This window comes from Battus philenor, unplaced genomic scaffold (assembly GCF_028537555.1).
Source record: "Battus philenor isolate CCGP_79_NKW_IND1 unplaced genomic scaffold, ilBatPhil1.0.hap1 SCAF_29, whole genome shotgun sequence".
NCBI lineage: Eukaryota > Metazoa > Arthropoda > Insecta > Lepidoptera > Papilionidae > Battus > Battus philenor.
In genome coordinates, this window is record NW_027181692.1 from 6,411,167 (window position 1) to 6,426,414 (window position 15,248).

At 31.7% G+C, this 15,248-nt stretch overlaps 1 protein-coding gene across 1 annotated transcript; it reads right to left on the reverse strand.

Annotated features, from left to right (window-relative positions):
- Positions 1 to 2,854: 2,854 nt before the first annotated feature.
- On the reverse strand, positions 2,855 to 14,892 carry LOC137926294 (V-type proton ATPase subunit e 2-like). The gene is made up of 4 exons (XM_068769893.1): positions 14,694 to 14,892; positions 14,562 to 14,609; positions 11,975 to 12,062; positions 2,855 to 3,261 (listed from the first exon to the last, which is right to left on the reverse strand). Exons 1-4 carry the CDS (start codon positions 14,789 to 14,791, stop codon positions 3,232 to 3,234), a joined length of 264 nt encoding a protein of 87 aa, XP_068625994.1. The 5' UTR covers positions 14,792 to 14,892; the 3' UTR covers positions 2,855 to 3,231.
- Positions 14,893 to 15,248: the final 356 nt, after the last annotated feature.

Here is a 15,248-nt window from a genome sequence, read left to right on the forward strand (position 1 = left end):
TGCCCCTCCATGTAAAATACATAATTTTAAAATTAAAAACATTCAATTATGCATTTAACCCTTAAACGCATGACTTTTATTTATATTTAAAAATGTATCTTGCAGAGTACACTATAGTGTAGGGAAAATACCAAATATATATATATATTTTATACTTATTTATTAAAAATGTTGGAGATATACAACACTGCATTTATTGTACCCTATCGTATTCAAAGTGGTAGGTTGCAGTTTTTCATCACGCATTTAAGGGTTAAAAAAAACTTATGTGATAGGTTGTAGACCAGCATTTTTCAACCTTTTTTGTGTCATCCAGTGGCGTACCTAGAACTTTTGCCGCCCGGGGCGATCTCCAGTTTGCCGCCCTTTCTATTATATGTCAATCAAATAGTGGTTTTTGATTTAAAAAAATATTGATGTATCACTTCAAAGTAATCATATAAACTTCTCAAAAGAAATGGCATTTATCAACTGACATCAAAAAATTTTAGTTTGGAAAAATTGCCGAACAAAGTCGTAAAGATCCTTTTACGAATTCAACGAATTTTAATGAATACAATAAAATAAAATTTTTATCTTGTTCTTGAATTAGAATCCAAAATTTACACTAAAATGCATTTATATACTCCGAGGAATAATATACGAAATCATAAAGTTAATAATAATTTATATAAATCAAATATTAAACTTATAATAATCATTTATTATTCAAGAAAGAAAATAAATTTGAAATGAAAAAGTTGCTTTTTACAACTATAAAAATGCCGCCCCAAGGTAAGTGCCGCCCGGTACGGACCGCACCCACCGCCCCCCCCTAGGTACGCCACTGGTGTCATCCCTCACTTAAATATAAAATTCTTACGCCCCCTATGTAACATATATTTGTTAAACTCTTTTCGAAACCATTTTCAAATTGCCCCCTTAACAATTTAACTTCTGTGGTGCGTAGGTACCCACGTCATAAATCACTGATTTAAGTAATAGGGCGCCTTTCGCTGGATACAGGCTTAAAACACTGCTTTATATAGAAATCGCTTATAAATCTATACATATATACAATGTATATATTTAGTAAATCAATCAGTTTTTACAACAGTTTTGAAGGAGACATATTTCAAATAAAAATCCAACAGAATGCTGTGAAATACTATAGAAATTGTAATGAGTCATTCAGGTGCGAATAACTGCGTTGTTTAACAAGATTTTAAAACTGGGGACTCCCCGTGGAGACTGCCGTCTGCCGTAGGAAAGTTTTCTTGGCGACACCAAACACCTAGATGATATTTTGGTCTCGTGAAGCGAAATTATACCTACTAAATATTTACGGCGATAGAGATATTTATTTTGTTATAGAAATCTAGCTTTTCATTTAAATGACCTGGAGCGAAAGAGCAGCAGTCGTGTTGAGTTCATTTTCGAATTGAAACACTGCGCCCGTCTAAGCATAAACAAGATCTTCTAGGATCGGAATGCGTTGGTAACATTCGTTGTTCTTATTTTAAATTTTATACCAGACAAACAGCATTCATCAATGACAACAAGAAGTTGTCTAAAGTCTGTATGGTTATTTTTGTGTTGCGTATAACTCTGGCAACAATTGTGTCTAAAATAGTTCGTACATTGACTTACATAAGAAAGGGCAGAGTCAAGACGCGAGCTGGCAACACTCCAGCTGTTCTACGCACGTATTCAAACAGCTCACGCAAGGTCGCGGCTCGGTGTGGGTCACATATTTAAGTCAACAACTTATGCAACAGACTAAAGAACATCACCTTTTTGACATCTGTCTGACAGGTTAAAAATGTCAATGTCATCTTAGTAATTTAATGACGTTTTAATTATAGGTTGAACAAGGAGTTCCTATGTATTTTATATAAATATACGAGACGCATTTTTTAGTTTTTTTTTAATCTATGACAGCCTGGAAACGTCTATTGCAGATTTATTGAAATTAAATCATTAATTAACTAACAGAAGCATTGAAATAATTTATATATCAAACATCGCGTTATTTTTTTCTAGACTGAAATAAATGATCAGAAGTATAAGAAAACGACATTGCCGCTTACAGAAAAATCACTATTTTAAGATTCCTTTGTGGTTTATTTATTATACATTAAACTTATAGTATAAAGGTGCTGTTTAGTTAGAGGAATCGTTGTCATCTTGCAGGCTGTGATATGATGCTATTTCTAGAGAAATTTTGAGATTTCTAATAAAAAAAAAACCACTTATTTTTTCCCGAGTTCTGAAAAAAGATTTATGTAGATGATTCATTATCACCTCCCAGCTTAATTATTCAAATTTTTGATGATTAACTTAAGATGTCCTTCGTCACATAGTCTATTTTTCTCTGGAACGCGCTCCTCCTCGATGTTAGGATGATCAGAAATCGTCACACATTCAAAGCGAAAGTTTCACAGCTGTCGCTTGAACCATTCCGTACGGAACAACCATTTCTGAGGGTCTGAAGCGGGGGACACAGGTGCGCAAGCGCAGCGTTGGACTTCTACTCACAATGTGGACAGACGATCTTGTTAAAGTCGAAAGGTTATTAGATATAGACTTCTAGCCGGTCCTTTTGGAAATCTATTACAGCTAGTGTGGACATAGTTCAGCCATAGTATATACTGACTAGTTCAATTTGAAATATAATCATATATATTTAAATAATTTAAATACCTTTCCAGAGTAAATTTCTAACATAAACCAATTTTTGCTAAAAACAAAATGTATTCGCCTACGGACAAGTCACACTTCTTAATTAAACGCATGCTGCAAATATATTTTTGCAATACACCACAGTTCATTCACCCTTTGTTAGATATATAAATGAAACACACATTATTCTCTATATTTATTCAATTAAATTATCTACAGTTAAACGTTTTGCATAGATAATAATACTTACATGTAAAACGTCAATTTGTATTTAAAACAAATTTCACATAGAATGGAATGACATAACTTATGGCGGGAAATGCAACAGAGTATATATAACAATTGGTTCACAGATTAAATACACAAAATCCCAATTAAATAATTTAGCACCTTTATAAATTAAATATAAAATTTAGGACTTTTGTATTATATTTTAAAATGAAATGATTAACTTTTATTAAATCCTCGAATGCTAAAGGAAAAAACATTTATACATTTTTTTATTTTTTTTTTAAATATTTATATATCGCACGCAGCAACAATTCGACCAAAACCTCTCTTGGCTCCAGATTACTTGGTGCCGTTGTAGTAGGGGTTGCCCTGAAAATAAATAATAATGTTTAGTTACGAACGAACACCTGTCATTTATTGGAAAAGGACCAATATTTTTCCACTTCCGCACATGCAGCGGTAGTCGTGCAACAAAGTGCACCGCCCGCCGGCCCGCTGATAAATGCGTATGCGACAAACAATGCGAATCACACAACTGCCACCGTTAAATCACTCAACATGTGTTTCACCCCATCACGGGATATCTTCAGTTATGTTACACCGATTAGTGCCAAACACAGAGTCTATATATAAATATAACATTTATTTATTTATTTTTAAAAACGTAACAGCATAAAGTGCACATCGCTGTTGTAACTGACGGCGACCACGTGTCGATTGACGTTGCATAGCGACCAATGAACAATGTATGATGCCGGTGATGACATATGGATCCGAGACGTGGTCGCCCACGCCGGATCTCATGAGGAGTTTCAAGGTCACAGAGAGTAGAATAAAAAATTAAGAGATCAGCAGAACCAAGATCACTGACGTAGCTCGAAGAATTGCCTGGTCCAAGTGGTAGTGCCTGTCCCCCACACATGGCTCGTGCAATGTATGGACGTTGAGACCAAAAAGCCTTCACTAGGTGGACCGAAGAATCAGTCAAGGTCGCGGGAATTTTCTAGATGCCGGTAGCGCAGGGTCATCATGGTGATCATTGCGGGAAGCCTATGCCTTATGATGATGAACTACAATAGGCAGTTATCACTCGAGAAAATTTCTTACAAATAACAATAGAAACAGGACAAGTAGGGAGTAATACATGTGTATATTGTACGAGATAAATCACTATACAGTAGAATGATTATTTATAAATGTTAAAGCTTTAAAGGGGCCAATAAAATAATGTATGGTTAAACCTATATAAAAATCGATGATTTCGAAAATAATAATGTAATGATAGTATAGTAAGTAAAATCTTTTTTTTTAATTCTTATTGAAATATATAAAATTATTTATTGTTTATTATCTGTATCTGTAAACTTTGTACTGATAGAAGTCATTGGCCGGTCGCATTGAAATAAAAAAAATGTTAAAACTATACAGTGTAATTTGAAATATGTTCATACATATAATCAATCAACCTATATATACATTTGTTTTAATATATCAAGAATACGTGTTCTTATTTAACACATTTAAAGCCGTAAAAGTAAAAAGAATAAATATATATTTAATCTGTGCTCCGTGCAAATGGCGGCTGTCCATTTAAATTTAGCTTGCGGCCCGCGAGGATCAAGGCATCCGTGTCAAGGACACGCGAACGCTGCCATTAAGATCTCCTGAAATAAAACATTACAGGAGAAACAAAAAACCAAATTTCTTTAATAACTTCCTTCATGTTCAACCTACAAGGGTAATTTATATATCAAATCAAAGCTATTTAAACTGTTTTATTTAGTTCGACCCGTACGGAATTTGTTTATTTGTGTCAAAATTAGAAATTGAAATTTAAGCACCTTCCCGTTGTCAGATTGATCTGAAATTTGTTACACACGTTTAATTTAGATGACAATACAATATAATAAAACCAATAACATTATAAATCTAAGATGGCCGCCGATACAAAATAGCGGATTACGTATTTTTCCTTAACCCCCTCAATATGGGTATCAAATGAAAGGGCTACACTAGTAAAACACGACGATTATGTCAAAATTTAAAATTCAAGATGAACGCCGGTCCAATATGGCGGACTAGGTACATATTTTTCCACAACCACCACAATATGGGTATCAAAAAACCGTTTAACTTAAAAGTTTTTTAAATGTATTTATTTTATTATACACCCATGTAATTAATTTCTGTTTATATATTACTGATAATTAAGTGAGTTGTTACGGAAAAAAGATTAATTTGGAATTAAAATTAAAGGGTTTTTGGGAGTAATATCTTTTACGATGTCATTCGTGCGAAATTTAATATTGACCGTCATCAATAAGACTGCAATGCGATATTCATGTGTACATTTCTGCCAGATTCTTCACTGCAATGGATTTTTAGTCTTTTTCGAGTCAAATTGTCTTATTTTGTGATAGATTGTTTAAAATAGATTATTGTGATAAGAAAGCAACCAGTGTTGCATGACTAGAAACTTATCGAACATTTTTCCGGCAAAACCATACTCGCTCTTACGATTTTGTTACATCTTATTGTGAGACTACAAGGGATAACTGGATATATTTTTACGTAATATCAAGTTATTTCATAAGAATTTAGTTAATTTTTCACATGAGACTTTTTTTACGCGGCCTGTGTACATCGCATAAAGAAAATTAAAAGCTACTATGTGATAACGAAATATAATTTCACCTCTTATATAACGTTTATATCTATAACTAATCATCCTGTATACTGATTTTCAAACAGACTTACACACAAACATGAACTACAAGGGTCATCTGATATAAGACGTCTTAAAAGTTCCGCATTTCTTCTTATTTACACACGACATTTTTCGCACATCTTTTTATCCTATTACGTTTACATATATATATATATATATATATATATATATATATATATGTAGAATACTCGCATTTGACGGTCACGTGTGTGGTGACCATCGACTAATGAATAAATACGGGACATGCATAAACGACCAAGAAATTGATAAATTAATAAAAATCTAACAAAAATATGTAACAACTCCCAAGTTGTATACAGGATGATTGGTTATAGGTGTAAAAGTTTTAAAGGGATGTATGTGTAACACATTCGTCAACAAAAAACATTTAATGGAATCAGGCGTTATTTTGCGGAAGTCCATCCTAAGTAAGAAAAGGACCATAGTGACTGTGTTTGGTACTAATCAGTGTAACAACTCCTGAAGATGCCCCGTGGAAGGGTGAATCACGTGTTGAGTGATTTAGCGGTGGTAATTGTGTAATTCGCATTGTTTACCGCATGCGCATTTATCAGCGGGCTGGCGGGCGGTGCACTCTGTTGCACGACTACCACTGCATGTGCGGAAGTGGCTAAATATTGGTCCTTTTCTTACTTCGTGTAAAGTTATTACTCAGAAATATGTTACATTCATTTCTTTATTGGAATACGACGCCAGTAACTTCTGGCAGTACATTCTGCAACGACAGATAGTAAACAATAATTCATTTTAATATGTAGTTAGTTATACGAATTTTTGAAAACGTTTTAAGATAGACTAGAGGGTGTTCGGTACAATAATTGACATAAAATGATCTATATATTCACCCCTTTAAAGCTATTTATACTTATAATCAATCATCCTGTAGCATGGCTTCATTTGGAGAGTGGGTTTCGGTTTTGGACTATTGTAGATAAATATATAGGCTGTTCTAATTACGATGTATGTTAATATGTATTAATACGAATTTTTAAATTGACTTTTCTATACACATCAGCACAATTAAGTGAACACAAAAAAGGTTGATTTTTTTAAAGTTTTTGTTAAATCTTGAGAACTAGTTTTAATTAACGTGTAATTACTCTCTTAAGAAATAACATACTTAACAATTTCACACTTTTCAAGTGCGGTGAAATATGTTGCATATAGTTTTGATACAAAATGAGTGATTCACCAGCAGCTTCAGTAGCTGGAGCAGTAACCATGAGGAGCGTACCTACAGTTCAGTTGTTTTTTTTTTTTAATGGCCCCCGCTATTGGGAGCCTCTCGTACCCCCTATCTGGTGTGGGACAAGGACTTTTTGTTTTAATTTATTTAGTTTTTCACGATCTTTTTTATTTTCTTACTCTTCATTTATACATCTTAAGATCTTTCATTCGGTTTTCTTCCACATTTCTTATTTCATTCTCTTTCGCTCTGTGACCTTTTATTCCTCTCTCGTTACACATTAACATTTTGTAATTTTATTTCTGTTTATTTACATTGTTTTTTCGCTTCACATTAATATAAGTTCGGTTGTATTCGGTGTATCGAAATCGGTGGTTCATCCTGTTGTACGACGCTACAGAACGACTAGTTCTTACGTGCTGAAGAAAGGGATAGATATAAATCTATCAACCAGTGACATAGATGACTTTAAAAAAAATCTACCTTTTTTTGTGTTACCCTAATTGTGCCGTTTAGGATCTGTCAACATTCCGTTATTTATTTCTATATCCGTCTTTATATAGTGAACAATAAATTAATTAATTACAAATAAGCTATATATCCAAACATTTTAAGCTTTTACAGCTATAACCAATTACTCTTTTTCTCCGCGGACAAGTCCATATGTCCCGAATTTTATTCTAAAACTTATACACACACGAGATTACGGAAATTATAAACAAAATCTTCGCCCTATCGAAGGTCAAACAAATCAGCTGTTAAAAGTCCGAGGCAAAAAATATTTATTGTCACCCTAGTAAATAGAGTCACGTGAAGGTTCGACATAAATAGATAGCGCGTGTTGGCAGCTTTGATTATCACTCCGATGCCAGAGTGTAAAGCGCTTTGCATACTAACCGACATGATTTTAAAATTGTGGGCCATTAAGTTAGCGAATTTTAAAAAATCATACGAAAAAAAATAAATTATACTTTTAATAATGTAAACATGAGGGAAATTTTATGTTTTTATAACCAGCCAGTGTATATTTACGAGACACCAGTTTGTGTTGTAAGCAGTTTCATGTATCTCGGACATATACTAACATAGAACTTGAAAGAAGATGCAGACATCGAGAGAGAGAGAGAGAACGTAGGGCCCTGGCAATCAGGTGGAACATGCTCGCTAGATACAACGATATATATATATATAACCTTTTGGTCGAGTTAAAATAATACGAGAATTATGAAAATAAGTTCATTACAGAGGTTAAAATTGTCCAAAAGTATTATTTTCATATTATGTAATTAAACAATTTTGGTTATACCCTTATATGTATAAGGGTATAAAAAATATTATTAAACATAATTTTGGTTATACTCTTATATATATATATATGGGTATAACCAAAATTATGATGCCTAGATACTGGTAGACATCAATGAAGGCATGGTAGGATTGATAAAGATAATAATTGGAGAAATCTTTCACCATCACCGTAATTTCAAACCCAAGGACACCGTGTTCACCAGCCCCCTCCATAGATTTCACATTAGACTAGTTAGATGCCTGCATTCAGCATCTACAACCTTAACAAGGTCTTATCCATTTTGTAACTGGACTTTAAGGCTTTAGCGGCCATCAGCTCTCCCCTTTGTGTCTTACCTCACTACCATTTGAAATTGCAAGTACAATACCAGTCTTTACATCAAATACACCATAATCAAGAATATATGGGAGATTCACAGAGTACCTTTATAGGTTTAAGCTCAAAGGGAGTCTGTGCATCTTTGACCCAGAGGTGGACCAGACAGCGGTGCAAGTAATTACTTGCTGTCTCGTATACGGAGGACTTAACCATTAGTAGCCTAATTTACGAAAGTGATTTTTTTAATATTACTGTGTTTGCTTGAGGGTCTAGATCAGTGATTCCCAAAGTGGTCTATATCGACCCCTAGGGGTCTAAGACAACCTGCAAGGGGTCTATGTTAGCGAAAAAAAAATTGGGGGTCCATGAAATGAAAATGGGGTCCACGATAGTGGATCTCAACACATACATTGATAGTACCTATTTACTAACACCATACTATCTTATAATATCAAAACATTTACATTATTTATAAAAGTACCTATGAAGTATATATTTTATGTTACTTTATTTATAGTTTATTTTATGTTTATTTAATGTTAAGGGTTAAGAGTGGCTTGCAAATTGGAAATGGGGAGAAGAGCAGCCACACTTTCTGGTGGTTTTGATGCAGGGTGGTCGGTGAGGTAATTAGGCAAAACAAAATCGTGTAATAAGCAATGACGATGTGTAAATTTAATGTGGGTGAATGCTGTATGTTTTATTTTTCTTTTTTGTTCTTGCTATTTAGGACCTTCCATTCCACTCCCTATTTTGTTGGGGCAATAATTTTTTCAGTTTTCTTTTTATTTTTGTACAGTCTCTTTCTCTTTTTTCGCTCTTTAACATTTGCTCTGTATATTATTTATTCATTTATATTCTTTTTATTCATGAATGCTGTTTTTTAATGTATGCTGGATGACAGAAAATATGAAGGATGAAAAAGGGAATAAATAGAGAAATTGTAAAGGATGGGAGAGTGAAAGTAGTATGGTGTATATCTCTGTTCCGAAATCAAGTCGGGGAAAGAATATAAAAAAAATAAATGAAGTATATACAAGGTGTCCCATATATCATCGTCAAGTTAAAATCAAAAATATACTTATAAATACATTTCACATCGTAAAATGTAAGTTATAACTGTCTATATATCGATCTAATAGAGATACCAAAAATAGCTCTCCCATTGAAAATATACTACAGGATGAATGTTTAGATCATTTGCTGACAATTTTACTGTACACTCTATAACATACCCTAAAATGTTTTCAAAATTCATATTACTACATATAAAATTTAATTATTGTTTACTATCTGTCATTGCAGAGTCAGTCAGTCATTACAGCTTTGTACAGAAGTAATTGGCCTGTGGCATTCCAATAAAAAAAAATATTTTAAAGTGATCACTATATACATGGTGATGAATGTATGTAAAAACTTTTAAATTTATCTACAGATATAAGATCTATACAGAAAAACTATATATATATATATATATATCCAGCTATGTAATTATTCTGGAACCATAACACTCAAACTTACTAAAATTCGGTAGGGAAATTGATATCTCGAAATAGAGGTAAGCTAGGAAATATTTTTATTGAATTTGATCATCTAATGATGGTGATTGTTACAAATATTTGTTTCATTTAGAGCAATATTTTATAAGCATAAAACATGGCCACAATATATTTTTATGGAATACAGTAAGTTATGTTTCTTTATTCTTTCTGAGGCAAGTGCGATCCATATCAGTTCTTTATTTTTATTTATTATTGTATCACATTTATAATATGTATTATACTTTATTTAATATAGTGTATATGTTATACACATATATATGTATGTTTTGTACATGTTAACTACCCATTATTTATACTTCTACCTTTTCCATACTATGGTTGAATGTAAGAGATTGCCTCGTGTGATAAGACCGCCCATTGTACTCTTTTGTTTATTATTCCGAAACTATTTAAATGTATCCTAGCATATACAATAGAGAATATTAAATAAATAAATATAACCTTGCATAACACTGTTTCATTTAAGTTGTCTTCCATTTCCTAGGGAATCCCCAAAATTGTGGGTAAGTACTGTATATTCAACACAGTATGATATTGTTTCTTATTTAATGTGGTGGTGCAATTTTATAATTTAAAACATTTATTGACATTATTGTAAGTATTAAATAATATAATATAATAACAATTAAAACGAAGATAAGCATTACACTGTAAACAAAATGCAGGAGATAATACAGAAAATAATAAGATAAGATTCTTTCGAACAACAACCTCAAATTAGTGCGACATTTAATTTGGCAACTTCAACAATGAGAACAATTCTTAAGATTAAAAAATAGTGTAATTAGCAATTGCATCTATGTACATTGCATTTTCTCTGTAAAAGTTGTTCCTTATAACCCTAAGGCTTTCACAGCTTCATCTAAACCGAGTTCACAGAGCGAAAGGGTCCATAAACTTAAATGCATCTACATCAAGATCTACAGCTAGAGTTACCCCATCCTTGAAATTATAGAGGAAATGGTAAAACGACTATCTATGATATAGAAAATCGTCACATTTAACTAAATAAGACTTCAGTGCTGTTAGTGATTCATTGATAAAAAAAGAAATTGAAAATATATGAAACCAAGTCAAAGAAGTTTTTAAGTTTAGTTTCTAACAATGACGCGAGAATTATATATATATGAGACCTCTATGTCCAGCTAAAATAATAATCATGAAAGTGTATATATATGTGTGTATATATATATATATATATATATATATATGTATATCATTTAAGAGTTTTTGGTTAATCAATGTGACTAAGTAAAACTCTGTTTGTTGATGGTATTATGATTGATATTATAATGTACACATAAAACATTACATTTAAAGAGAGCAACTGTGTTTCTTGCTGGCTCTTAGCAGATCAGAGTTCCAAGCGAATGGTAGCTTACTACTTAAAGTGTTTAAATATATATATATATATATATATATATATGTATATATATCTTTGTTAAATAGTTATTAATTTTTGATTCAAAAGCCAGAAAAGAAAGGTCCGAGATATCTTGCGTACTGTTATTATATATATATATATATATATATATATATAAACATCCATTTCCTTGAGGGATTTGTTATTTTTTTTAACCCTTTTTTTGATAATGTATCTGTAGAGATACATCAGAATTAAAAAAGAATAGTGGCATCAATTTTGAATGCAAAGTAATCATTTGTATGTGAATGTTTAGGTAATTTCTTAATTTTTGAATGCTTGTTCAGTTTTTTCTGTTGATATCTTTGGGTCTTAAAAGTCAAGTGGTATGAATATTAAGGTAATATTAAAAAAAAAATCTGCCAAGTTAAGGGTTAAGACAAAATTTCAGTGTTGCAAGTTCATTTATCACACATATCTTATAAAAGATTTTAAATTTATAGCTCATTGATAAGATGATATTATTTAAGTTTAGAACCACTTTTTGACACATAATTTTGAATTTTTTTTTTAATAAAACATGACAAAAGCTTACCCATGTGTGAGCGATCCAGATGAGTGTGTCGTTGTTCAGTCTAGGCCCAATCAGAGGGTTCATCTGCGCCATATATGCACACAGCCAGCTGAAATTATTTATTATAATATTATTAAATATACAAAGACAAAAAGTAACATGGGCTATTTTAAAATTAACTTCAAATATAATTGTCATTTAGGTTTGGCTGGCCTATGAAGTATTACGAAACCTATAAGAAAATATAAGAAACAGAAATAAAGGTAAATGAATCCCTATTTCTGTTTCACATATTTTCATACATACAGTTAGACAGTACCTAGTGATAAATATTGCACATCGACATTTGGGAAGAGACAATCGACTAATTTCGGCTTTGTAGAGCATTATCTCTGTCCCACACCACCTATTTGACGTTTTGTCAGCCGTGCGACAGAGATAACGCTCTACAAACCTGAAATTAGCCGATTGTCTCTTTCCAAAGGTCGAAGTGCAATATTTATTGCCAGGTACTGTAATAATATCTATCAAATTGAAACTTAATATACATAGTTATATTTGATTTACCATACAATTAAACCTCTTTTATTGGCATTTATGAACATTTCAATCAAAACAACAATTGATGAAGTCACTGAAAAAATTTCAATTTGAGAAATTTTTATATGCACTTAAAACTTTTTTATGGCACAAACTACTACTCCTGAAGTTCTTTTGTGATTTTTTAATGCATCTTCTTTTAGGCACTCCCTACACGAGCAGTGTTAGGTCAACAGTAGAGGACTAAAACTTGCAGTCCATTGTGATATAATTATTATGGAGACCGGAAAATAATGTTGTTTCTGCCAACATATTTTACAGAAAAAAAACAATTGATTTATTACCTCTCCGGCATTGAACATTTGTATATTAGACGGCAAAAAACTGTAGCTAACAAAGGTAAATATATTGTTGATTAGAAATAAAAACTTGTTAAAAATGTTGTGTGAATTTAACTTAAAGCGACATTACTTTCCGGTCTAATATATATGAAATAATGTATCGCATCAAGAGATCTTTGCAGTACACCTCAAACTTATTTGCTGTAAAAGATCTAGACTAAACGTATCTATTTCTCAGCTAAATGTATTTATCAATCACTAAAAAAATCACTTCAAAAATTACATTTGGTATTTCAGATGTTCATCCAAGACATGTATAAAGTTATATAAGTTTTTATCGCAAGCAGAGCTCTGTCTTTATCTAAATTTAATCATTTCTCGGTCCCCCTAATATATATGATTGATATTGCTCACAAACAAGTTTCCAGAGGATGGGCAGCAGCATCCTCTGCATACCATAATACCTTTCAATCTCCTACCCACCTGCCAATCATGTCAACCATATGGCCAATACATTCAGTGGGTTTCTATGGACTCAAACAAAAACTTCTTATGCATTGCACAAAACAGATTTGAATGAATAAAAAAAAAATAAACAGATGTTGATGTCCACCTTATTGTGATCAATATCTATAATTTACTATAGTGCCAGGCATTTGATTAGACACTCCAAAATACTTTTTATCAGTAATATTACTCTATTATATTGTTTGTAAGCAGAGTTGGTTTATATAAGTGGTGGCTAAGCTTCTTGATAGTTCAAACTAGTTAGAAACTCTAAATTTTGTTTATAAACATCATATTTAATGAGATTTAAACAAAAGTGTAAAATATGTATGTCTAAGTTAGATATAATGGCACAAGTATATGGCAGCACACCTAACAATACTAAAGACACCGGTTAGTTAATTACAATCGGTGTTTGGATTTTGCTAATGTTATGGTGGAATAATAAATTATTATTCACGCTAAAAATTTGTTCCAATTTCACAGCAGCTGACATGGGTTATATAAATTTAATTCAATACATTGGGAACAATGTGTTCCAGATTATTTAAATGTTTATTGAAGATGTAACCATATGGCCTTGCCGAGTTCCCTTTGCCTATTTTTTTCAAATCTGAGCCATTTTTCATATGCTTTACAGGAGTTTTCAATCTGTTCATTCATAGTCGAAATTTCAAAATCTCCATGTAGTTTTGGAAGTCTTATATGCCACAGAGCACTAACAATGGTTTTTAATTAAAAAAAAATAATTATAGTCTTCTGATTCATTGCAAATAGGAAAAAATGTTTATTGATCAAATTAAATGGAATTCCTCAATCTAGAATTTTATTTCAAAATACCAGTATTGTGAAGGCCTATTTCATAATTCATCTACTAATTTTAATTCTCGAATGAGGTTTTTTCTTTAGCAATTGTAAGCCTTTATGTACATGGATTATTTAGTATATTATTATCCATATTAGATCATATGCCTATGTAATTCTTATTCAAATAACTAATTTTGTGTACATAATTATCTCCTGATAAAAACGCTAAGGCTTAGAGATATCTTTGTAGACTTATTAGATTCTAAAATGTATCCATCAATATATTAACAGGGCAATAACTTTTCATATCAATTTACAAATAATTTTAGATGTAATACGATTAAATTTCATCAATCTTTCGTAGTAGAAAATTTATCAGTGTGAGAGTGGTATTAATGAAGAAATATACTTACAACAACCAACAGGTTGCAGCCGTTAACATCAGCACCACTTGGATGATCCTGGAATACAATAATTATTCATTTTAATAAGGAAAAACTAGTAAAAAACGTCTTTTGCAATTCAAGGAAAAGAGTAATACTTGCCCTCTGTTAGGTCCTTTAGGAGCGAAAATGGGGCACACGATGCCCACTATACCCCACAGGACGGTGAAAACAGTGATGGGGACGAAAGAAGCGCCCATTTTGGTACAGTTCGCAATAAAATTCGTCGAAACAAATTCTAAAACAAATATCAGCTGCCCAAAAATGGAGGACTTGCTCGTTTAGTTGGTACCTCTGTACGTCTTTAGTCATATGATGACAATTATTGCGTTCCAATATTCCATTTCCGTTTACAAAACAAGGTTACGAAAATTAAAAAAAAATTACAACATTTATAAATTAATAAAAATATTATATTTAATTTTGTGCTTAATTAACTTAATATTCCAACATATTAACAAAAACCATATTAAATTAAGATTTTTCTTATAAATTATTATAACATGTTTTTAAATATAATTAACCCTTTGAAATTTGTTACTACAAACGTCTTTATGGCGTTTAATTTGTCAAAATTAACAAACAAATACATTTTTATAAAAACGTGCTTTCCGAAATGAAGTAATTAAAATGTGTAAAAAATCTAAAAACGGTATA